Genomic DNA, 26,359 nt, shown 5'->3' on the forward strand with positions numbered 1-26,359 from the left:
AGGCATCGTTTTCTAACCCAGCAATGAGTATTCCTACGTACGCTACATCTTCGCTAGTCAAGTCATCTGAGAAAAACGAATCGGACACTTGGCTAGCGAAGATGCACAGCTAAGAACTGAAGTGTTTTCAAAATTTTGATCATGAAAAAGTAAGTTACATATATAAACATGGCACAATATTTCAATTTCAATTTCAATTTCAATTTCTTTATTAACCAATTAAGGGCCCTCAAGGGGCAACATGAAGACTGTTGACATACAACAACCAATGAACATAAAACATTCAATAAACATATACAAGAGGGAAAGAGCTGGATGATTGAAAGAGCTAAGACAGATATGAACAATTAAATAGTATTTATGTATATATATATATTTATCTCATACGTGTGGTGTATATTACCCGTGTGATAAACCTTTGCTATATCACACGGGTGATGCTATATCAAATACTTCCGGTCGGAACTACTTTTGACACAGCCCCTCGCTTCAACGCTTCAGTGACCTATTTTCGAAAATTTGCTAATACTTTCAACATAACTATATCTACTACAAAAATTAATATAAAATTGATTTTGTCAAAGATTTAAATTACAAATATGAAGGAAAACATATAACTGCGTAGCACAGGCGTCGGAACCGGGGGGCTATTGTGGGGGGGGGGGGGGGGGGAGGTTAGCCCCCCCCCCACCTTTTTTGCAATGTTATTCATAACCGTAACCACAAGACCCTTTTTTCTTGTTTGTCAAGATTTTTCATAAATTTAGCCCACTTCCAACTTTCAATTTGCTTTGTGAAGTTTATAAAACTACAAAAACTATCAAGGAGTTCATCCTGACGACGCGATGAAAACAGAGCGCTCTAGTTGTGATTATATACAAGAACTTACCGAAATAATGTTTCATGAGACTTTTATTCCACCAGCAGTAAGCATCCTTATTCACTATTTTCAATTTTGAATCATAAGGCTAGCCTAGTGTTTGTTTTATTAAACATCATGCATCAACAACTGTTCCTCGTTCGAGTCAATTCAAACTAACGAGCATTCGCAACTTTGTGTATGTCAACAAACTTGATTATTCAAGTCTTCTAATCGGAATTTCCATTTAATCAAGATAAAAAGCCCTAAGAAAAATTATCTAGAGCTAAAAAAAAATTTTAAGGTTTATTTCAGTGAAACTTTACATTAAAACAGTTAGATTTATCTCAGGAATGACGTACTAAATTGTATTGCGCAAGGTCACAATAGCCGCATAACACAACGTTGCATCATCGTTTTTAATCTTTGAAAAAAAAACCCAATTTGGGTCACACAAGGGACTGTCTCAAAAGCTTCATAATATAAATCAAATTGTATGAGATAAATAGAACATCTATAATTGTGTGATTTTATATTTGCTTTATCCAACTCGTTGAAATGGTTATATTCGCTCGGCAAGCCTCGCGAATATATACACCATTTCAACTCGTTGGATAAAGCAAATATAAAATCACACAATATAGATATCCTCTATATATATATGTATAATTATGTATGTTTCCATACATTCAATACAGTGTCTTCTATATATTTATGTTAAACACCATATACATAAATATGTCAAGATACAAATGCACATACAAATTTGAAATAGTTTATCATATGATTGAAAAAATAAAAACCAATATTTGAATAGGAAATACAAATTAAGGCAATCCCTTTTGTAAAAAATTACCAACAGAGTTTAATATATCTAATTCTTCACAGTTAAGAATCCAAAATAATTTTTGTTTATCTTCTAAACTAGTAAAATGTTTTGCTTAAGAAGAAATTAAATCAAATAGTTCCTCTCTTTCTTTTGTAAATTTGCTGCATTGGATAAGAAAATGTTCTTCATCTTCAATTTTATTAAGTGTACAATTTTTGCATATTCTTTCTGTTCTAGGTGTGTTATTATATCTGCCCGATTCAATAAAAAGTCTATGCGCTGATATCCGCAGTCTACAGATTGGCTTTCTGTATTCAGGTCTTAATATAATTAAATACTTTTCCAGTCTGAAGTTAGTTTTCAAAAATAAATAAGTAACAAGTTTGCCATCTTTAAGTGTTTCATTTGAGTACTGCCAATCCATCAAATATTTTTTAGTCTGAGATTGTTTTAAAGAAGTAACAAAGTCTTTTTTAGAATATGTCATAATGTTTTGAATATTAAGAATGTTTAGTAGCTTTTCAAAAGAGGAATACCAAGTTGTATTTTGGGCGAAATGAAGTTCTTTACTACATAGAAATGCATCTTTTAATAGAGGAAACTCTGTTGTTAAATTTTCTAATCTGTAGCAATATTTTAGTAATCTATTGACAATATCATAATGTAGAGGAAATCTTCCTAGTTCAGAAAGTGAAGCATGGTTCATACTTTTTTTTATTCAATCCCAATATGGTTTTACAAAATTTGAGATGTAAAGATTCAGCTATTAAGTTGTTATAACATTGTTGTATCAGTATATCATTAGACTGTTTTATTTTTATGTTATTGACGTTAAAGATTCCCCATATTTCAGAGCCATAAAGTAAAATTGGCTTTATAGTGTGGTCAAATGCATTTAAGCTAGTCGATATCCCGGGGTTTAGACTCAGGAAGTCTTTTCGTAGTTTGAAATAAGCTTTCAGTCCCTTTTTGTGTAATTCCACCTTAGCCAGTGAGAAAGTCCCTGAAGCTGCGAAATGAATGCCTAAATATTAAATTCCTTTTATGATCACGGTTGTTCCCGTTTGGACTCATTTGATTGTATACTGCGCAAAGAATAAATGGATTATCCCCTAAACGTGTCTCATTAAAGGTAGGTTGTTGACCAATTTTAACCCGTCTTGACCTCATGATTGAAAAACAAGCCCCGAACCATTGACTCAAATCTACTGACATGCATTGATGATTCACGCTTTAAGAACATTTATGCGACATCGTGGTCAAAAATAAAAAAAAAGTATCAAAAATCGGACAAAGCTAATTTTTTAAAAATGTATTTTGTCGGCCTCGAGCTTTGGTATCACTTAAAAAGCCTAGTAAACACTTCAAACACACTTAAAAATACTATTGCATACTATCCGCACGCTTGATGCCTTTTTAAATGACCTATTAATACATAGCCGTAACAGCGAGGTCGGGTTTTCGCACAAAAGTAATCAATTTTGTTTAATTGATATCACGTTAATTATGAAATACTAGTATGACATTTGAACAGAAGCAGATTTCTAAAACATTGGTTTATATTTCTGACTCGATTAATTAAATAGGAAGGCACAGTGGTGTACTGAAATTGTTCTGGAGTGGGGTCTCAATTTAGAATTGTGAATCTTGAGTGGGCTTCACATCGGCAATAGTATAGCTCATTTACTGTGCCTTAATCATTATGTATCTACTGTAATTTCAATTTCGAGGTGAACATTTTCAAGAACCATTAGGCAATCGAATCTTCTCGGGCCTTTCCGGCAAGCTCGGAAAACATATCCGAAGATGTTTTCCGAGCTTGAAGAAATTTTAAATATTGAAAATAACTTTGCATTATAAGACCCAAGCTACTGTTACTTTTTACCATTTACAATAAAACACAAAACTTCATGTGAAGATGATAAAACGAAATTCATCTACAGTAGTACAGTATTCCCAGAATCCCCTACTATGGAGTCGAGCATGCGTATTCGAGTTAAAAAGACTAACGTAGTTGCTAGCGCTCGAGAGCGCTAGCAATTATAATAGACATACATATGCGGCGATATGCACATTGCTCATGTTTGGCAAACGTTTCGCATAGAATTTTTTTTATTAAAATTAAACATATCATGTGCATGCATGTTTATAAATTCAGTTTAATTTAGGACTTTTATAATTGTGAAAATATTTTTTTATTTCTTATCTTTTCATAAAGCAAACACTTCAAATAAATAACGCAATTTCGATGCATGTATGACGAAATCGATATAAATAAGCTTACGTGTTGGTTTTTTATGGTGGCATAGATCTGCCACCACTTGTCAGATAAATATGTCGACTTGTCAGATCTTGATGTCGACTTGTCAGATAATTATGTGGACTTGTCACTTATCCACGTGTTTAAAAATTTAACACTATAACCTTTCCACGCCCAATTTGTGCCATCAAGTTGAAATAATATTTTCTGACAAGTCGACATAGGAATCTGACAAGTCGACATTAGCATCTTTTAAGTCGACATAATTTTTTGACAAGTCGACATAATTATTTGACAAGTCGACATAATCATTTGACAAGTCGACATAATTATTTGACAAGACAACATAACATCTGACAAGTCAACATCATTATTTGACCAGTCGACTTATAATATGAATGATAATTTTCTTTAAATTAGTGGCCATGCTATTTTTTCTGTCAGATAATTATGTTAACTTGTCAGATCTTTATGTCGACTTGTCAGATATTATGATGACAACTTAATGGCAGTTAGTGGCACTAACACGCTTTAACAACAAAATATTGAGTTTCTAGTCAATATGCTTTTTTTCTGACAAGTCAACATAAAGATCTGACAAGTTGACATAAAGATCTGACAAGTTGACATAAATATCTGACAAGTCGACATAATCATCTGACAAGTCGACATAACTATCTGACAAGTGGTGGCAGATCTATGCCACCATAGTTTTTTTTTTTATGAAGACCAAGCTTTTTTCTTCCTGTTTCTATAACAAGAAAATATGCCGTTGCTTGCTCAATATTTACTACATGCGGCTGCTTAATATGTGCTTAGGCGCTGGACACTATTTTTATCTGAAAGCGATTGAAAATGGGCGATTTCTTTTGAAAAATTGAGTGGTTTTCTATCAAATATAGACTTATTTAAGTCTATTTTAAAACCACTTTTAAAACGAAAGTTGGAATTTTCGAAAACCCCAGGATATAGCGTAAGTTGGATAGTTTTTCTACATATAATTCAAATTTGTATTGAACTTTTTCTTAAAACAATTACTTAGATTTTATTATATACATATCAGAATGACAGACCTGTTTCAAATTACATGTTGTCAAAAGGTGCGAAAATTTAAATACATATATATATATATGGTCTAATCGTAAATGTTATCCATAAACTTGTTCTGGACTTAAATCGTGATATTGCGTCGCAATCAAAATTATCGAAATCGAACAAGTTTACACTCTGCAACACCTGTCATTTTCACCCTAATATTAATGAGTTTGGAGGCCAGTCTCATTTCCGACTCAGTCGCAATGAGTATGAGTGTAAAGGTCACAATCTGTCATATCCATCTAAATTTTAAATAAGCAAATTGTGGAGTGCACTGCACAGGGGCTTGGTTGTTGGATAGTGAATCTCCTTATTATTTGTTCCCGAAGAAAAAATTGATTAAAATTGGTAATCTTATATGTATTTCTGTGTATTGCATTAAATAAATACACTGAAACCCCCCGTTTCAGTCATGTTAAAAAAGTGTATTCAATGTACATTAAAAATAGTAAAGGGACGACACTCGCCATCTTGGATTTATAAGGGGTCATCGTTTCAAGCTATGTTTTAAACAAGTTCTTCCGTTTCTCCAACGATTTCTGACAAGATCTAGGTTGGAAAATATCCAAATGACTTATTCCTATCGTCTGACTACATCTGTATGCTGCATAATAAACACATCGTTCCGAAATGTACTATATACTTGCCAAACTTATCGAAAGCAACGGAAGTTGATGCAAAAATGCTTGCTTTACTGGTGAAATGATAATGACTCTCATTTTCTTTTTCATTGTGAAGCCTACACTACTCTCTGTTAAGAAACACTTTCTTAAATGATGCATTATGTATAATATAACAAAAAAAAATATTAACACACAAAGAAAGTTTTATGTTACATGCATTTTTAAACTGTAATATACATGAAGTCTAAAAGTAAGTAGCATATCACAGGGGCCAAGCCCGTTTTAACATTTATTTCAATGTAACCATAATGTTAAAGCGGGCTTGGCCCCTGTGAAGCATATGTTAGAAACTGTAGCGAACAAAGATATCAACACTTGCGAGAATGCATAAAACTGTTAAGCAAACTGTGATAATGTCAGCTATACCTTATAAACAATTTTACTGTGTTCAATGAGACTTAAAATCTTAGTTAGTTAGTAAATAAGAAAGTGAGTGAGTAAGTGATTGAGTGGGCGAAAACAAAACAACGAGGACGTCTTGGGACCAGTCACAACGTTCAAATGTTTATTTCTAGGAGCTCCATACACATGTATATCAAGAAAAAAATTAACATGAATTACAGTTGAAATTTTATGCTTGATAATTCGTAAGAAAAAGTCAATCAATTATATAAAAAAAAAGAGGAAAAAGTCAATATAAATAGAACTAATACATTTTAATACGACATTTATACACTATTCCATTAATAGCAATGTCTTTTATTACCAGTATTTATACCTGTAGATGGTTTGAACATCTTAAAAGCGCTAAGCAAAGTTTACGTTTTTTACACACCATGTTGACATTCGAAACTCTCGGGATTTTTTTAGTAAATGCACTTTGTTAGAGTTATGTCCCGTATTTTGTTTGATGAACAGAAAAAAAAAATTCCAATGAAAATCAATCTACTAGTAATTAAAATTAGACGTTCTGAATCCGCTAGAACGTCTAACTTTAATTAGATTGAATGAAAATTTACACACATTTGTTTTATCGTCTCTGAGTTTATTAATGCAAACGTGATATTGTGGAAACATAAAATAAAACAAAAGAAAGTACTCTTCCGATTAATTGGTATTAAAGCCCCAAAATTCGAGTCTATTATTTCAATATAGTAGTATAGATGTAAACTTATTAAAATAATAGACTCGAATGTTTGGGCTTTAATATCGATTAATCGGAAGAGTACTGTCTTTTGTTTTATATATTCTTAACATCATTGGTACTTGAAGATTACCAATTTGTTTTTATTTTTTCTCAATCCAGCTTCGCTAATTAATAATCAACGAAAATTCCTCAAAAAATTCCGGAAATCATCTGATTTTTTTGGATTTTACAATTTTGTGCATGCGCATTACAATCACGCTAAATCACAGGAGGCTCTTTATTTTTTGTTTCCACAATATCACGTTTGCATGAATAAACTCAGAGACGATAAAACAAATGCGTGTAATTTTTCATTGGAATTTTTTTTCTGTTCAGCAAAAGAAAAAAAAATACGGCAGATAACTCTAACACAGTGCATTTACTATAAAAAAAAAATCCCGAGAGTGTCAACATGGTGTGTAAAAAACGCTGAAGAAACGTTGAATTCTGCAATTATAGAATTAAACTTTTCGAAGAAAGGTATTTACAGCTTCAAAATGGTTTGTTATGAACAATTTGACTGTTAAATATTTTCAATGCAACTACATTAATTTTCTCCAAAATCGTTCTGGAGCTATTCTGCAATTTTCTGCTACATTACGGGTACATATGTATATGGGAGGCAGACACAGATGAAATTATTCCAACTCAGCAGAGTGTAGTGCAATTATCTTAATAGCATTATTGTAGGCTTAAAGCTTGGTAATGCAAATGTCAACAATATACAATTTGTCGATGTATCTATTTTGTAAATGTCCGATATCATATGCTATGTCAACCCGTGCACGCACGGATCAAAATCTAGTGTTATTCTTATCAAAACATTGTTTTCACATAAAACATTTTTAAAACAATTATAGTAAATCGACCATAATTTTATTTTTTTCAGACATCAGTATCCATTGGAAAACGAACGGGTTCACCAACAATTACCCGGTAAGACGCTCTGTGTTGGAGAATACTTATATCTTAAAAAAGACTTTGTACGTAACGGTCCACAATACATTTTTCAAAAGGGGTTTTCTAAAAAGAAATTTATTAAGTGGCGTTTGCATCTGTTACTATTGTTTCAGAGATTTCACAAGCATAATAATAGAAAACAGGTCTTAATGTATGATGATAAAATTATGTGTATTTTGATATGAACTCCTGGTTTACATGTAATTTTTCATAGTACATGTAAGTTCTGACAAGTGGTTCTTAGGAATCGATTGGGGAGTCTTTATACCCGCGCATTTGATGTAATTGTAGTAAAACTAAATAATTCCAAAAGCACATTTCAATGTAATTTTGTTACTTTAACAGAATTCTTAGGCTATCTTTGATTCCAATTATAGCTGTTTTTTCCAGGGATGGACGCAGTTTACAGCGTTAGAAAATGCTCTTGCACAAACGAAATAAATGAAGTCAAATATTACTGCACCTTTTGCAAGGATAATTTGGGGGATGATTGTTTGTTACAGCATCTGCAAACTCCTGCAAAGACCGAAGATGGACATAATGTTCTACAATACAGTAAAAAAAATAGTGGGAAAGTTTACAGGCGGAATTGTGAAATCCATAAAAATAAGATAACTACGGCTTACTGTGAAACATGCACACGTTCTGTTTGTCATGAATGCATTAAAGAGAACCATGAACGTCATAAAGTTTCTAAGATATGGGAACTTTTGAAGAAAAACGTTCAGAATATACTTGGGAAACTCGAAATCCAGAACAACGAAGTCCTGAAGTTGGAAAAAAAGCTTTCACGTTTATGGCAAGAATTGTCAAAGCAAGCTATTAATTATGATACAGTTAAAAAAGATATTCGACAATATATTAAAGATTTCCACATGAAATTGGATCAGTTGGAAAAAAAGCTGTTAAGCCAAGCTGAAAAAGAAAGGAAGAAAAGTTATGGTGAAATTATATCTGAAATGTCATTAATGGAAAAAATAAAGAAAAAGGTGACGAAAAAAAATAAAGGACTAAAAAATTTTCTTCATGATTTTGATGCGCTACACAACCCAGAATTGTTGCCAGAGGTGAACGTCGATGATTGTACATTCTGTACAGATGAGTCAGACCTGGATGAAAAAAAACAATTGCAATTGTCCACATCCAACTTAGATTTGGACTTTCTGTGCCAATTTGCAAAAATTACTATGTCAAACCCGAGCTTTAAATTGGATGAATCCAAATTTATCGATATAGACTCGGAGCATCTGGAGGAAAAAAACGTCCAAGATTTAGTTTGTAACACAAAAAATGAAACAGTTATCGTTTCGGAAAAAGGAACAGGAAAAATAATAGAAGTCAACAAGACAGGGGATGTAGTTAAAGAATATGAAACAAGTTGTTGTCCAAAATACATTGCACTAACACCCGATGGGGAAGGACTCATCTATGCAAGTTTTGAAAAAAAGTCAGTTCTTCTAGTAACCACTTCAAAAGCCACATGCAATGAGGCCTCACTAGTCACCGAAGAAAACTGGTTTCCTAGAGGAATATCACTAACTACAAGTGGCGATTATCTTGTTTGTTTGAAATCATATACTTTTAAGCGAGGGAAGGTTTGTGTTGTGAATGATTTGGGAAAGGATGTAGAAAGCTTTGAATATGATAATAACAATGAACCTCTCTACAGAGACCCAAGGTATATCACAGAAAATAAGCCGAATGGAGATATATGTGTTACAGACACTATCCGAAATACTTTGATAGCTGTAGAAAGTTCAGGAAAGTACAAGTACTCATACTCCAAAAGCTATGCCGACCGTGAGTTTAACCCACTAAACATATGCGCGGACAGCGAGGGTCGTCTCCTTCTGTTGGACGTTGGTCAACTAGCATCAATCATTCATGTACTCAGTGACGAGGGACATTTCTTGCGATTCGTCATGTCCAATCATTTCCGGTCTGTGACAGCCATGAGTATTGATAGTAACGACCGTTTGTGGATCGCAAATAGAGAAAATAACAAAACCAAAATCAAGCTCATTAATCAATTAAAATGAAAAATGTTTGGGGACTTTTAGTGCGATCGAAATGCTTGTACTTAAGTTCCATGAATCGCCTTAATTTCCAACAAACAACGTTACATTTAAGTTCGTTAGGACTGAGTAACTTATTAAACGCCATAAACAAACAGCTGAGCAACATGTCAACCTTCACATTCTCGTATCTGAACACAACAGCAAACGGCGCATGTACGCATAGGTTCAGCTGATGTCAAGCTCTTCATTTAAACATCTTCCTTTATTAAATCTGCTGCATAAGTGTTCCTGCAAAAAAAAAAAATCAGAAAATCCCCCAAAATACAACGCAGACACTCGAGCACTGGCGGGAACTAGATATCTATTGAATATGTATATCATCGATTCGAACAGCTAAGTTGCATTGTGTTCTGAAATATTTACCATTAAAAGAAAATAAGGTTCGTCATACACCCATATGAGAACAAATATCCGCCATTTTCTGCGACTGGCTTCCTTTTTTAAAATTAGTGCACAATACTCATGCCTATCTCTCTTCCATTGGAACCCGTGTCGCACCATTTTTTGTTCAAAATGCAACAGGCACGTAGCATCGTTTTTGAAAGGGGGGAGGGCAGACTCATCCAAAAAATCTTGACAGGCAAAAAAAAACAAAAAAACATTTACATACTCCCAAAAAAGTGGGGGGGGGGGGGGGGCAACTCCATGATAATTCAATTTTTTATATGTAAATTTTTAAAAAATTGTTGCTGCGAGAAAATGTGGAGGGGGGGGGGGGGGCATGTGCATGTGCAAGAACATTTACCTTGCTTATTTTTTTATTTATTTTAACAGTCAATCCCTTCTATAAGTCAAATCTACAGTGTCTTTCCAATTCACAATCAATGAAAGGCGAAACTATTCAGTTTGTTTTATTATACATTATATATTAAGTTTTATGTGTTATTTTTCATATTATTGTTTTTAAACAAAATTTTATACATTCGTATTTATTACTTTACATGTGATAGTGTTCAAGAATATTTTTATTTTTTCTATTTTTTCTATTAAATCTGTGAAAATACACTTGTCCATTCTCGTGTCTCTTTTTATTCACATTTATACGCTGGAGAATAACTTTTTTTTTACATGAATTAAAATCAAAGTTTTAGGTTTAGAAATGTTGACGTTATTTGCGTTTGAGAAGGAAAATGGATTATTTGACAGTACCGATCAAATATATTTATGTTTTTATTTTTTAAATTAATTACTTTTTCTTAGGCAAAGTTTCAATGATGATCGTCGAAAACAATTAAAACTGAAATAATAGCCAATCAAAGAAGATGGGTGAATACGGCATATAACGTTAAAATACCTATATGAGGAAAAATCAGATACTATAAAATAAAAATATTAACAAATTTGATATCTAAAAAAAGAATGTAGTGTAAGAAAATATATATTTAAAAAAAAAGCCGATTTGTAATCCTTTGTTATATTTAATACTTGGTATAGGTTGATTTAGACTGGCGAATGCGTATTAAATCCACTAAATAGTGTCATTTTTAGAATTTCAATGTCCTTTCATTTACAGAGAATGTCTAAGCTCCATACTTTTGTCATAGTCTAAATTTTATAAGGTTCAATGGAAATCAAACCGATTTTAATCAGCAAAAACGTGATGACCCACTATACTTTAAAAATGTCATTTTGTATCCCAACAATTAAACGATTTTTAAGTCCGTAAATTCGTGGCCAAAGTCGCATATAACTTTTGAACTACGTACTTTGTTGTGACTTAAAATGTACTTGTAGTATGTACTATTGAAATCATAAATAATTCAAAATGATATTTAAAGTAGGAATTTCACTCCCGGAGTAAATCTTCGCTTTACTCGCTATAACGAAAACTCCACGAATTTAACAACTAGTGAAAAATTATTTGAGTAAAGTAATATACGGGTATTACACAAAGCGGTGTTTTTATCGAAAAGTATTTGATTAGATATCGAGAATAATTGTTTTTCAACAGTTTATTTACCATATGAGATTATATACCATGGATAAATAATCATGATCGGTATTTTGCACAATGTAATCGGGATTAAATTTTGTGTGTTACAACTTTTTGTTTCCGCTGACTCAATCTACAGGTATTTGCTGCAAAATGAAAAATTCGCGACCTTTTGCGACCGCGATTTTAACTTGCTATCAATAAATCATACTTTATAATGACTTCATATTGGACCGAACTCTTTTCAGGTCGAAAATATAAAATCCATTGCATGTATATCTTTAAAAATTTCTCTGTGATGAAAATTAACATGCAATTCCATGGTTGTATTACAGACTTTTTGAAAATACTAGTGGTGTCCGAAATGTGGTGCTAACGAACAGTGTTTAAAATCAAAAGTCTAATACACGGTCCTCTAAAAAACTAGATGTCATTGTATTAAATATACGCTTTGAACTTTGTATCAGTTATAGCAGGTAAAATAGATTTCATCTAATAATAAGAGAGTTTTACAAAATTAATTTACATGCATTCAAAAGTGGTCAGATAATCATTACGCATAGTTTTGGTTTAGAAAATTAAATATTAAGTCAGTTTTTATAAAAATAATAAAAATATATATATTAACTTAGTTTCGTTAATCAAATAATCGTTTACCAGTATAGAGGCAGGAAAATAGCATAAATATCTCCATGTAAAAGACCCTGTTCACGTTGAACTAACGTTCACATTGCCAATATATCAATTCATACTTAAGTGTAAGGCTTTTGTGACAGATATTATTGACAAAGACCGAGTTTGAACATGAAGTTTGAGAGCTAAATAAATTTAGATCAACGCATAATGATAAGTTGAGGAAAGAGCTTATACTTTGGGCAGTACGAAACAAGGCGGGGGTGTACTTAAACGGTTTATCTGTCCTGTCATTGGCTAATAGATATGAATATATTGATCACATTGACAGTTATCCGACCTAATGATTGGCTGTAATTTGAGTTGAAACAGTGCCAAATTCAAAAATCAGAGCAGACCTTGGAGAAAACAACTTTCTCATTTTGTCAGTTTATGAATATTTATGAATTTTTCATAGCAAGTTAGAAGAAATGAGGTCAATATTTGACAGGTTGTTTTGGTGAGCAAACTAGATAAAAACATCCCACCGAGAGTCAAAGCTCTTGTTAAAACAGGTCTAAAGTTTTGCTAAATTATTCTGAAAATCAATCAAAATGATTGTCCTCAATGGATTTGAATTATATCGTACATCATATACCTATTTATCGTGAATTGTTTCATAATGAGGATAATCCTTTTAAAAACCAAACAACCAAAGATGTAATCATTGTGATGTGATAAATTTTGCAATTTTGATCGCTTTTGGTTTTTGTGCTGTTATTGACAAAATAAACTATATGAATTGAGTTTCTCTACTGACAGAAAAAAAAATTAGTTGCTTCAAAAAGTACACAAAGCATAAATGGGTTTTTGAAAAGTGTAAACAGTTCCAGCCCACTTTGCGTGTACATTTATCTGATTATACAATCTAATGCTATTGAATAAATAGCCTCTATCATCAAGTAAAGAGGTTGCGATGAACTTAAGGGGGATGTGGGGCCATCTTTTACATTTGAGAAGAAAAATGTAAACCTTTCTTAAACTGGTTGGTTTCTGTCCAAAACTTGCTAAAACTGTTGTCAAAGATACAAAAGCAATAAATATGACATTCAACATATTGTTTTGTATACAAATTACACAAGGGCAGAGCAATGCATTTTTAAATCACTTTGAACTGCACAGCTATAGACTTAAATTTAAGATTTAAAAATATGAAAGGAAGTCATTAGTGTCCACTCTACTACAATTTGTTGAGAAATAGGTCAAAGCTTGCTTATTTAAGTTTTAACTTTGTCTCAAATGAGGATACCCTATTCTTAAATTCTTAAAATGAGTCTCAAAAACCATAAATTTGCACGAGGTATTTTTGTCTGTGTCTGTGGAGGTACATTAGAGTTATATCTTCATTGAAAAAATATGTATATTTTTTCTTTAAGGCAATTAATTTTGTGGACCCCTATCATATTTCTAAAGGAATGTAACTAAAATAATCATGATACAAAAACAATACAACTGGGACTGGTATAGAGATGTCTATCATACTCAGTCCAGATCGTTTTGAATTGACAATTATTTTAACTTATCGATGAAAATATAACGTCAATGTGCCTACAAAGACATGGGAGTTTTAAGTATAGCCTGGAATTTTCTTGTTCTAAAAATAGATCCCATGCCGAATGATAAAAATAGGGTGCCCTATTTTGAGGCAAAGTTTCCACATTTATTTGCAAAATTTAACCTTTTTTCTCAACATATACAGGTAAAAGTGGCTCGCATGAATCTCATATGAAATTCGCATGAAGTTCATGCGAATTCTTCGCATGAGAAAGAGACGAAAAGTAACACGCATGAATTTCATGCGAAAACTTCATGCGATTTTGACATAATTTTCATGCGAAAAGGAAATCGCATGAAAGTTATGCGAGCCACTTTTCCCTGTGTACGGTTATAGAGAGGACAAGAATGAACCCCCTTCATATTTTTTTCAGATTTTTAAATCTTCAAAATAGGTATGTAGCTGCGCAGTTCGACAGCTGTTTTAAGTGACTAAAAAGGCATTGTTCTGTTCTTGTATGCATAATTTGTATACAAAACACCATGTAGAATCTCATATTCAGTGGGTTTTTTTTATCTTTTGGCAACAGTTTTGGTCAGTTTCGGTCAGAAACAAACCAATTCAAGATATGTTTACATTCTTATCCTCAAATGTAAAAGATGGCCAAACATCCCCCTTAATATCATGCAAACATAACCCGGAACTACCCTTTGATTTAGGTCCCACTTTTACTTAGGTTATATATTGAAAAGTAAGACAGGGATCAACTGCTTTTAACGTCATTAAAAAATGTATGCAAGCGTTAGAAACTTTTTTTTTAATTTCTCAAATGGGGTTGTAACAATAAGATATTGAATAATTTAATGCAACAACCATCCCGAGAACGATGGCAGCCCATGTGTATTGGTATGTATATTGCCATCTCCAGCATAAAGGGAGTGAACCCGCACAAACACGACATCTCCTTTAGCGAGGTGTGCAACTGCAAGGCCACTCACGGAGCCATCATCACCCTGTTTTGCGCGAAGAAAAGTAGCACCAAGTTGATCATTATTTAGCATCAGCTCGGTAGAATGTTCGGCCCAATGCATTCGAATGACCCAGTTGAGAACATAGATTCCTTCTTTTGGTGAAGTAAAGATTCCTGTTACCCCATTATAGCCATTTCCAACATTTGTGCGTACTTTGTCAAAAATCAAAGTATGGTGCGCACTGGGGCTATTTTCTATGACCGACATCTGGGCGTAAAAAGCAACGATCCCATCAAAAGAAGGAGCATTTCTAGGAATAATCGAGGCCAATAACCGTTCTGTGAAATAAAATACGTTTGATTAGATCATGTGAAACGTTGGGGTTTTTTAATGTGTGGAAATTGTTCCCAATTCAATTGGTTGCCGATTTTACAAATAGTATAAAAAAAAATTGAAACAGTAAATCATTTTCAGGATGGTAATCTTTTAATTCAATAATAAATAAATGAGAATGTCATTTCTTTAGTACAAATATAGTATTTGTGTCAATAGGTAGGCGAATCATTGATATACATAGTGTGATTTGACTTGACAGTTGCATAATATCACTCACCTTTTCGACTTATCTTCTTATCGTCTTTAATGACGGGAGTACTGTTTGACGAATTTGTGTTAGTTCTTATTATAGCTTCATTAGACACGGCACTAGATTTGGTCTCAAAGTCTTTGAGTCTGCTTTCACATTGCTCGCAGAAATTGTCTTTAAACTTTACAGCATTTTCAAGTTCATCCATCCGTTTTTCTTGTCGAATGATGCGTTCCAGAAGTTCGTTTATTAGGTCATCTCGGCGTTTTACGTCATTTTGTAAAGTTTGAAGCGTTGTAGACAACTGAACATTCTGTTTAACAAGAGCTTGTAACTCTAGATCACTAAACTCCGAATCAGCAATTGAGAGTTTTAAGGAAAGAAACCAAAAGAAGATTTCGAGAAGTCCTCCCATGTTCACTCTACAGACCAACTTCATATGATTCTACTATCTTTTATCTTATGGTAGTATCATTCTGTAGAAAAATGCGTTGGCGAGGTACGTAGCTTTACATATATTATTAATTTTATATAATACGCAATAGGAAAGAAAGTTGAAACTTTGCACCTGTTGCCACGGATGCACAAAAAAGATGTGCAAAGTCATGCGCACTAAAACTGAACTAGCTCTGCCTTGTAAAATAGCAGGTCAATAAATGTGATGTCGGTACACAGAAGGAAAAAAGTTGATATGATTGACATGCTCGATTTTTTGGAATATCATTTGATAAATCATCATTCTTTTCTACCGGACACAACTTCTGTGATGTGCGTTGATATCAAATAAAATTAAATTAGTAATCAAGCGAAAATAAAGAACGCAGCAAAACGTTGACTGGAATAAGAAATTGTTTAGTCACGTGATCAAATTCTTCAAAGTCGGAAAGGTCATGCACTAAAATATATTTACATTTATTCTGTAAATTATAGTAAAGAATTCCATCTAGCTACAAAGATACAGAATTTTTATGCCTTTTTATGAATATTGATGAAGGAACATCGAAACCTACCTTATTGCGTATTTCGCAGGAAATTAGTTTGCAGTTATTGATTGCGATTTTATATATGCGTCTTGATTTTGTATGTTGATTTGAAACCTGTTTATAAATGTGATACGGATGTCATTCACTTTACCATTACTTTTACGTGTTTAAATAGGATAACACCCACATGAACTTAAGGTAGCCATTAGGGAAAATACATGTATACCGGTATTAATGTAAAAGGAAATATTTACATATGCTTATGCCCGTACGCTTGTATTTTCGTTCGTTGGTACTCGTATATCGGTCCAATGTATGCTCTACTGAAATAAAAATCATATTCTTTCCATCATGAAACTATAACAGATATAAAGGTATTGACCCACCTCCCATTATTGTATGGTAGTCTAAAATTAGTATCACGTGATGAATTAATATTAAAAAGGAGGCAGTAATTTTCTGTCAGAAAAATAATTTTTTTTTATTGTTTAAATTTTGATATTTTTGTTATGTGATCGAATTAATCATTATCATTCACAGCATAATAGTAACTTTTAGAAGTAATCAAAAACATGCATTTCTTCCCGTTAATTAAAATTGACGCAAATTATAGAGTGTATAGCATTAATTAGCCAAATCGGAGAGCGTTACATAAAAGATATTGTATTATCTAATGCAACAACCATCCGGAAAATGACGGCTTCCCATGTGAATTGGAAAATATATTGCCATATCCAGCAAGAAGCGAATGCATCCGCACAAATACTACATCTCCTTTCCGACATGTGCAACAGCAAGTCCGCTTACTGAGATGTCGTCATCCTGTAATGCACGAAGAAATGTAACACTAAGTTAATCATTATTTAGCATCAGTTAGGTAGCATGTGCGGCCGACACCAGTCGAATCACCCAGTCGAGGACATAAATTCCTTCTTTTGGAGCAGTGAAGATTCCTGTTACTCCATTGTAGCTATTTTCGACATTTGTGCGTACTTTGTCAAAAATCAAAGTATGGTGCGCACTGGGGCTGTTTTCTATGACCGACATCTGGGCGTAAAAAGCAACGATCCCATCAAAAGAAGGAGCATTTATAGGAATAATCGAGGCCAATAACCGTTCTGTGAAATAAAAACACGTTTGATTAGATCATGTGAAACGTTGTGGTTTTTTAATGTGTGAAAATGTTTCCCAATTCAAATGGTTGCCGATTTTACAAATATTTAAAAAAAAAATTGAAACAGTGAATCATTTTCAGGATGTTGATCTATTAATTCAATAATAGATATATGAGAATGTCATTTCTACAGTACAAATATAGTGTTTGTGTAAATTGGTATGCGAATCATATACATGGATAGTGTGTAATGACCTGACAATGGCATTATATCACTCACCTTTTCGACTTATCTTCTTATCGTCTTTAATGACGGGAGTACTGTTTGACGAATTTGTATTAGTCCTTATTAATGCTTCATTAGACACGGCACTAGATTTGGTCTCAAAGTCTTTGAGTCTGCTTTCACATTGCTCGCAGAAATTGTCTTTAATCTTTAGAGAATTTTCAAGTTCATCCATCCGTTTTTCTTGACGAATGATGCGTTCCAGAAGTTCGTTTATTAGGTCATCTCGACATTTTACGTCATTTTGTAAAGTTTGAAGCGTTGTGGACAACTGAACATTCTGTTTAACAAGAGCTTTAAACTCTAGATCACTAAACTCCGACTCAGCAGTTGAGAGTTTTAAGAAAAGAAACCAAAAGATGATTCCGAGAAGTCCTCCCATGTTCACTCTACAGACCAACTTCATATGATTCTACTATCTTTTAGTATCATTCTGTAGAAAAATGCGTTGGCGAGGTACGTAGCAAAAGTATATAAGGTCACCCATTGATAACGTTGATCATTTGACTATATTTTTCACAAGTGCTGACTTTTTGTTGAATATTAACGATGAAAAGAAAATGAGGAACGCCAAACTTTCATAGACTGATGGACTCGTTGTGTGAAAAAAAACCCAACTCACCATCTTCTGCGACTCGCTTCATTGGTACTGGTACAAAGTAGTGAACAATACTGATGCACATTGCACTTTCTTTTACATATCGCACCATTTTTGATTCAAGATGCAAGAAAATTGATTCACTTTGTATATTTAGTGTAACAGTCAATCCCTCCTATAAGTCAAAACTATGATGTCTTTCCTGTTCACAATCAATGAAAGACTTAAAATCTGCATATCTTTCTGATTTTAATTTAATTTAGTATATTATATATACATGATAACTTTCAGATTATATTTGACATTTTATATATTATTGTTTTAAGCAAAAGGTTTATACATTCGAATTTATTATTAAATATATGAAAGTGTTCAAGAATATTTGTATATTTCTATTAAAACATGTGTATTCTTACGTTGTTTTTGCACTTGCACTGTATTTCTTCTTCACTGAGGAATAACGTTTATCTCAACGAGGCCGAGTGTAAATATTTCTACACTAGATATTTTGATGAGATTTCTTGCATGTAGTTTTACTTTTATATCAATTATATTTTTAAATCAAAAATTAATTTATTTACCACCCCGATTTTCTAGGGGGTCGTCTTGAAACTTATAGTAACTTTCATTAAAAAAATTTGTTGGAATATGTGCAGAATTTCTCATATTTCCCCCTATTTTGTTTGTTATTTTTGTCATAGAGATCTTTAAAAATTAGAATATCTGAAAACTATTGTAAGAAGTCACCAATTTAAAAAATGTAAACCTCCTGGTTTCGTCCAAAAATATTATCAAATTTGACTTTTTTGTCAATAATGTGGCCTATTCCGGAATATTGCGGTACATGTTTATATTGGCTTTGTTTTTAACGAAATAAAACTTTAACTCTAACATGTTTTCTCTGATGCACTTTCAATAAATACTAACTGAAAAAAATTCATGGCCGCCTCGAATGAATGAGCGATTCATATTCTTTTCTTTGGCATTGTGAATATGTTTACAATATCGAAACGATGATGCGTTAATGAAATTTCAGCATTTTAACCTATCAAATTATGATCACAATTTCTCAGCCCATTAACGTTATTTTTTATATATATTTTGTTTAAATACACAATATGAAAGAAATTTAAAACTTTGCACCTATTACTAAAGATGCATGAAAAAAGATGCGCAAAGTCATGCGCATTCGAACTGTACTCTGCCTCGTTATGTGGCAGGTCAAGGAATGTGATGCTATTTTAAGAGGTTATTTATGCTAGTACACAGGAGAAGGTAAAAAGTCCCTATGACAGTCATGCTCGATCGATGTTATTTAATAAATTTATTTCTACTTAACCCTGCTTAAGTTCAAGTCTCATCAAATTTTTTCAAAATTCAACAGTTGTTGTATTTTTAAATTTTACCTTTAAAACTATACACGTTATAATTTGCGTTAATTTTGAACGAAAACGCATTTTTGGTTTACTTTAAAAGTTACCCTTATTCTGTAAATTACAGTAATGAATTCCATCGAGACACAGTATTTAAATGCCTTTTCATGAATGTTGATGAAGGAAGAGCGAAACCTAACATCATTGTGTATGTCCACAGGAAATCACTTGGCAGTTATTGTTTGCTAAATCTGTCTCGATTTTGTATGTTGATTTGAGACATATTTATGAATGTACATGTGATACGGATGTCATTCACGAGACCCGTACTTTTGCATATTTAAATACGATAACACTCACAGGACTAAAAGTAGCCCTTAGGGAAAACAGACGTTCAAGGTACTCGTATACTGGAAAAATTCATGCTTTACTGAAATAAAAATTATATTCTTTTCATCATGAAATATGACAATTATAAAGGTGTTGACCCATCTCCCATTTTTGTATGATAGTCTCAAATAAGCTTTCGATATTACGTGATAAATTAATATTCAAAAGGATTCAATACTTTCAATACTTTCCTGTGAGAATAATAAATATTTTTTATCATTTTAAAATGTTGATATTTCTTCTGTTACGCAATCGAACTAATTATTAATAATATTTACAGCATAAAAGTAACTTTTGAAAGTAATCAAAACATGCACCCCCCCCCCCTGTTATTTAAAATTTACGCAAATTATAGCAAGTATAGCTTTAATTAGCCAAATGGAAGAGCGTTACTAAATGGATATTGTATTATTTAATGAAACAACCATCCGGAAAATGATGGCTTCTCGTGTGTTTTGGAAAATATATCGCCATCTCCAGCAAGAAGCGAATGCATCCGCACAAATACTACATCTCCTTTCCGACATGTGCAACAGCAAGTCCGCTTACTGAGCTGTCGTCATCCTGTCTTGCACGAAGAAATTTAACACTAAGTTGATCATTATTTAGCATCAGCTAGGTAGCATGTGCGGCCGACACCAGTCGAATCAACCAGTCGAGGACACTGATGCCGCCAGCAAACAACGCTATAATCAGTTCGGCAGTCATTAATACACACAGCTACAAACAAACAGTTGAGCAACAAATCAACCTCATATCTTTCTTGTATCTGAACATTACAGCAAACGCCGCATGTTCTAGTAAGTTAAATGTCAACTTCTTCGGTTTAAAATTTTTATTAAACCTGCGGGTTAAGCTCTTCAGCAAGAAAAACAAAAATCAAAAGAATCCGCCAAAATTACTCGAACACTGGCTGGAGCTAGATTTTTATTAATGATGTATTTCATCTATAGGAACAGTTAACTAATTTTATCGATGAAAAGAAAATAAGGTACGGCAAACATCCATAGACTGATGGCCATGATGTGAGAGAAAAAAACAACACCTGCAATTTTCTGATACTGGCTTCATAGAAAGTAGTGGACAATACTAATGCCAACACACTTCCATTTGAATCCGTGTCCCACCATTTTTTGCTAAAGAAAATTGACCCATCTTATTTATTTGATATAACAGTCAAATGTGGTGTTTGCATGAATATTCTGTGTACGAAATAATTTTTCAAAAGTTGCTCCCCTTTTCACCTCACTCTTGTCATTACAGATCGTGCAGTGCGCCATTTCGGTAGAATTGCCGAAATCCCAATTTGTACAAGTGTACACATTCAAGAAACTTATAGCCCTACGGTTTTATTTGTTGTTTATTATTGATATATAATATAAAACAAATGTTCAGTATTCATTGATATATAGATATTGTATACAAAGAACAGTTAACTCATTGGCGCCAAAATCATCCGTGTGTGAAATTATACTTATCATGTTAAACTAAGTAAATTATTATATATTGTACATGTATACTTATTGATATCATTATACATTGTGTCTAACATTCTTACAAGAATATCAATTCTATTTTTCACTTTATTCATTTAGCCTATCTTTTCAGTCAGTATATTCAAAGAGTCAGTATTGTCAAACGTCAGTATTTTCAGTATGGTAAATCTATTTTTACAGCTTTTTTTTTTACTGAACGCGAACTACATACTCTAGAAATCACATACTTTGAATACAACTGAACATCTACCAACTCAAAGGCCTGAGCTGGTTTCAGTACAGTTAATCCATCATATTCATCAAAACTACAGCGTCTTTCAAGTCCACAATCAATGAAAGGAATAACTTTCTGATTTTAATTCAGTTTGTTTTATTATATATTATATATATCAGGTTCTATATGTTTTTTAATATTATTGTTTTTAAACAAAAGTTTATACATTCGTATCTATATATTTTTTACGTGATTGTGTTCAAGAATATTTTTATTTTTTCTATTAAGACTGTGAAAATGTACAAGTCAATTCTCGTGTCTCTTTTTACTCACATTTCTACCCTGAAGAATAACTTTTTTTTTACATGAATTAAAAAGAAAGTTGTAAGTTTCGAAATGTTGACGTTATTTGCGTTAGAGAAGGAAATTGGATTATTTGACAGTACCAATCAAATATAGCTATGTTGTTGTATTTAGAATTAATTACTTTCTCTCGGACAAAGCTTCAATGGTGATCGTCAAAAACAATTAAAACTGAACTAATAGTCAATCAAAGAAGATGGATGAATAAGGCGTGTAAAATGCCTATATGAGGAAAAATCAGATACTATCACATTGAAATATTTACAAATTAAATATTTAAGAAAGGAAATGTATATTCAAAATAACACCGATTTGTAACCCTTAAGTTTGTTAAGGTGGCTCTATACACCCACAGTTTATTCCAATTTTCAATAGAAGACCACAAAACATATACTTATAAAATATTAAAATGATGATAGGGATACTATAGGTATTTTTAAAGAATTTTTTAATGTTTTTTCGTGTTTTTGTAAAATATTTTTGAAAAAGACAGCTATTAACAAATTGAGAGAATTGTTTTTGTCATATGATGGATATTTCCTTCGGACACATAAAAAAATTATAACTCTTCTTAACATTCAAAAATGTTATTATTGCAATTTTTTTTAGTATTTCCCAAAAACATTATTTTTCATATTTTCTTACTCTGTTGACAAATCATCTGAAAAAGTTGCTTAATGTTATAAGAAAATGTATTTTAATAAATGTAACATAAAAAATTGAATGAAAATCATTGCAAATAAACACAAAAAATATTTTAATTTTTATTTGGTATGAAAGTTCCTCAGGTAAGGGTTATCGTTCCTAAGTCCCAAGGCCCAAACATCTTGGGGACTTTTCATTTCTGAGTTGAAGAAAATTTCCTAAATATCACGATGGAATGATAAATACATACATACTTCATTATAGGCCTGTATAAGTGATTATATTCGCTTTAATGCAAAACTAAGTCAAATAAATAAAGGGGAAAATTGACTAGGCTAATAGGATTTATGTATCCCAACCGGAGAGAAATTCAAAGCAACCCTCCCATCCCCTTAAGGTGTCGATATTAATGTGCATTAAAGTATATTATAATTGCAATATTTTCACCTGTTTAGAATTTTCTTTCACTGTATTCAAATAAAAAAGACGTTTTAGAAAATTTTGGAAAGTTAAGAAAATTATTGTTCTCAACGGGATTCGAACTCATGACCTACAGGTTTGTAGGGTAACCACGAAACCACTGCGCTATCGTGTAACATATAGGAAATGGGAAAGAAACTATCTAAAAAATTATACTTTATTTTATTGTTTATTTCGATAAATAATACCACACAACGTGAAGGTATCACATACCACATTACTTGTAAGTAATGAATTTTCCAATTATCAAATTAAATCTATTCATTTAACAAAATTTTCAAAAGAGCGGTCCCCATACATTTCGCCTCAGTTTAAATCAGCCAGTACCGGAATTGCCTGCTTCCAGATTTACTTTTTTGCGTACTGCGTCATCAAAAAGTGGTGTATAGAGCCACCTTAAATACTTGGTATAGGTTGATTTAAACTGGCGATTGCGTGTCGAATCAACTTAATAGTGTCATTTTTAGAATTTCAATGTCCTTTCATTTACAGAAAAGGTCTAAGCTCCATATTTTTTTCATAGTCTAAATTTTATAAGGTTTAATGGAAATCAAACTGATTTCAATCAGCAAAAACGCGATGACCCACTATACTTTAAAGCCATACACGCTATAATTTGCGTCAATTTTGAATGACAGTGAAAACGCATGTGTTTGTCTACTTATAAAAGTTATCCTTAATCTGTAAATTACAATGGTGAATTCCATCTCGTTACAAAGATATAGATTTTTAATTGTTTATTTTCCTGCCAGGAAAATATACCTTTTCATGAATATTGATGAAGGAAGAGCAAACCGACCTCATTGCGCATGTCCGCAGAGAACTAGGTGGCCGTTATTGTTTGCCTAATTAAATATCCAACTTGATTTTTGATATGCTTAACAGTTGTTAATTTGAAATACATACATGTATAATGAGTAAAATACGTTTGTCATTCACGATACCCTTACTTCTGCATTAACACTTATAGGATCTATAAATAGCACATAGGGGAAAAACACAGTTCCACGTCATTTTTTTAAAGGAAGTATTCATATCTACTCACAGGCTTGTATTTTTTTCTTTTGTTTGTACTCGTATATCGGACAAATTTATGCTTTACTCAAAATATCATTTCCTTTGTGAAACTATCACAATAATGAAGATGTTGACCCTTCACCAGTTTTGGTATGATAGGCTAAATTTAGCTGTCGATATCACGTGATAGATTGATATTCACGAGGAGGCATTACTTTCCTGGCAGGAAAATAAATATTTTTTATTGTTTAATATTTGATATATTTGTTACGTGATCGAATTGAGCATTATAATTAACAGCATAAAGGTAACTTTTATTAGTAATCAAACACATACATTTTCCCCTGTATTCAAAATTGACGCAAATTATAGCGTGTATAGCTTTAAAAATGTCATTTTGTATCCCAACAATTAAACGATTTAAAAAGTCCGTTAATTCGTGGCCAAAGTCGCATATAATTTTTAAACAACGCATTTTGTTGTGACTTAAAATGCATTAGTAGTATTTACTATTGAGATCATTAATAATTCAAATTGAAATGTATAGCAGGAATTTCACTCACGGGGTAAATTTTCGCTTTATTCGCTGAAACGAAAACTCCGCGAATTTAACATCTAGTGAAAAATTATTTGAGTATAGTAATATACGGGTATTACACAAAGCGATATTTTTATCGAAAAGTATTTGATTAGATATTGAGAATAAATGTTTTTTAACAGTTTATTTAATACCATATGAAATTATATACCATGGATAGATAATTATGATCGGTATTTTGTAAAATTAAATTGAGATTGAATTTTGTGTTATATAAAGTTTTGTTTTCTGCAAAATGAAAAATTCGCGATCTTTTCCGACCGCTTTTTTAACTCGCACAATGTTTTTATTTTGAACCAAACTCTTTCCAGGTCGGGAATATAATATCGTCTATGCGTTGCATTTATATCATTTAAAAAATTCAATGTAGTAAAAAATTAATGATTCCATCGCTGTATTAAAGACTTTTCGAAAATACAAGTGGTGTACGACATGTGGTGACAGTGTTCAAAAGTCCAAAGGAAAAGTACAAAATAGGAGCAGAGCAAACACCTCTAAAAATTTAAATGTATCAAATATGCGGCTTGTATTGAACAATTTATCAGTTCGCAGGTAAAATAGATTTCATCAAATAATAAGAGAGTTAACAAATTAAAAAATTAATTTACATGTGCATGCATTCAAAAGTGGACGTGACGTAAATAGCTCTAAACAGTGAATAGTGTATCATTACGCGTAGTTTTGATTTAGAAAATTTATATATATAATTTATATTTTAAGTTAGTTTTTATCTAAATTTAGAGAAAAATATTAACTGAGTGTCGTTAATCAAATCATCGCTTACCAGTAGAGACAGGAAAATGGCATAAAATATCGACATGCGAAAGACTCTGTACACTTTGAACTGAAGTTCATATTGCCGATATATCAATTTATACTAAAGTGTAAAGCTTTTGTGACAAATATTATTGACAAAGACCAAGTTTGAACATGAAGTTTTAAGGCTAATTTAGATCTGTTAAAGACAGAGCTTGGACTTTGGGCAGTGCGAGACAGAAGACGGTTTAACAGATTTGAATACATTGATAGCATTTTCACTTCTCCGACTTAATACTGGGCTGTAAATCATGAAACAGCGTCAATTTCTAAAATCGAACCAGTTCAGCAAAACAGAGAAAACAACTTTCTAATTTTGTCAGTTTATGAATATTAATGAGTTACTCGTAGCGAGTTAGAAGAAATGAGGTCAATATTTGACAGGTTGTTTTGATGAGCAAACTAGATAAAAACATCCCACCGAAAGTCAAAACTCTTG

The 26,359-nt window shown here is 32.3% G+C and overlaps 2 protein-coding genes and 1 pseudogene across 3 annotated transcripts; 1 reads left to right on the forward strand and 2 right to left on the reverse strand.

The window, feature by feature from the left end:
* The first annotated feature begins 4,678 nt into the window (after positions 1 to 4,678).
* On the forward strand, positions 4,679 to 10,497 carry LOC128191223 (uncharacterized). Of its 2 annotated transcripts, none has more exons than XM_052863315.1 (3): positions 4,679 to 4,921; positions 7,742 to 7,788; positions 8,203 to 10,497. In XM_052863315.1, the coding sequence occupies exon 3, from the start codon at positions 8,205 to 8,207 to the stop codon at positions 9,849 to 9,851; it is 1,647 nt and encodes a 548-aa protein (XP_052719275.1). In that variant the 5' UTR covers positions 4,679 to 4,921; positions 7,742 to 7,788; positions 8,203 to 8,204; the 3' UTR covers positions 9,852 to 10,497. The 2 variants fall into 2 exon arrangements, with proteins under 2 accessions (XP_052719275.1, XP_052719276.1); XM_052863316.1 differs by having other exon boundaries at positions 8,316 to 10,497.
* A 4,272-nt stretch (positions 10,498 to 14,769) lies between these two features.
* On the reverse strand, positions 14,770 to 15,987 carry LOC128156635 (uncharacterized). Its single transcript, XM_052818854.1, has 2 exons — positions 15,575 to 15,987; positions 14,770 to 15,299 (listed from the first exon to the last, which is right to left on the reverse strand). Exons 1-2 carry the CDS (start codon positions 15,984 to 15,986, stop codon positions 14,851 to 14,853), a joined length of 861 nt encoding a protein of 286 aa, XP_052674814.1. The 5' UTR covers position 15,987; the 3' UTR covers positions 14,770 to 14,850.
* A 1,213-nt stretch (positions 15,988 to 17,200) lies between these two features.
* LOC128191400 (uncharacterized) lies at positions 17,201 to 18,336 on the reverse strand (annotated as a pseudogene).
* Positions 18,337 to 26,359: the final 8,023 nt, after the last annotated feature.

This window comes from Crassostrea angulata, chromosome 7 (genome assembly GCF_025612915.1).
Source record: "Crassostrea angulata isolate pt1a10 chromosome 7, ASM2561291v2, whole genome shotgun sequence".
In the NCBI taxonomy this organism is placed as follows: Eukaryota; Metazoa; Mollusca; class Bivalvia; order Ostreida; family Ostreidae; genus Magallana; species Magallana angulata.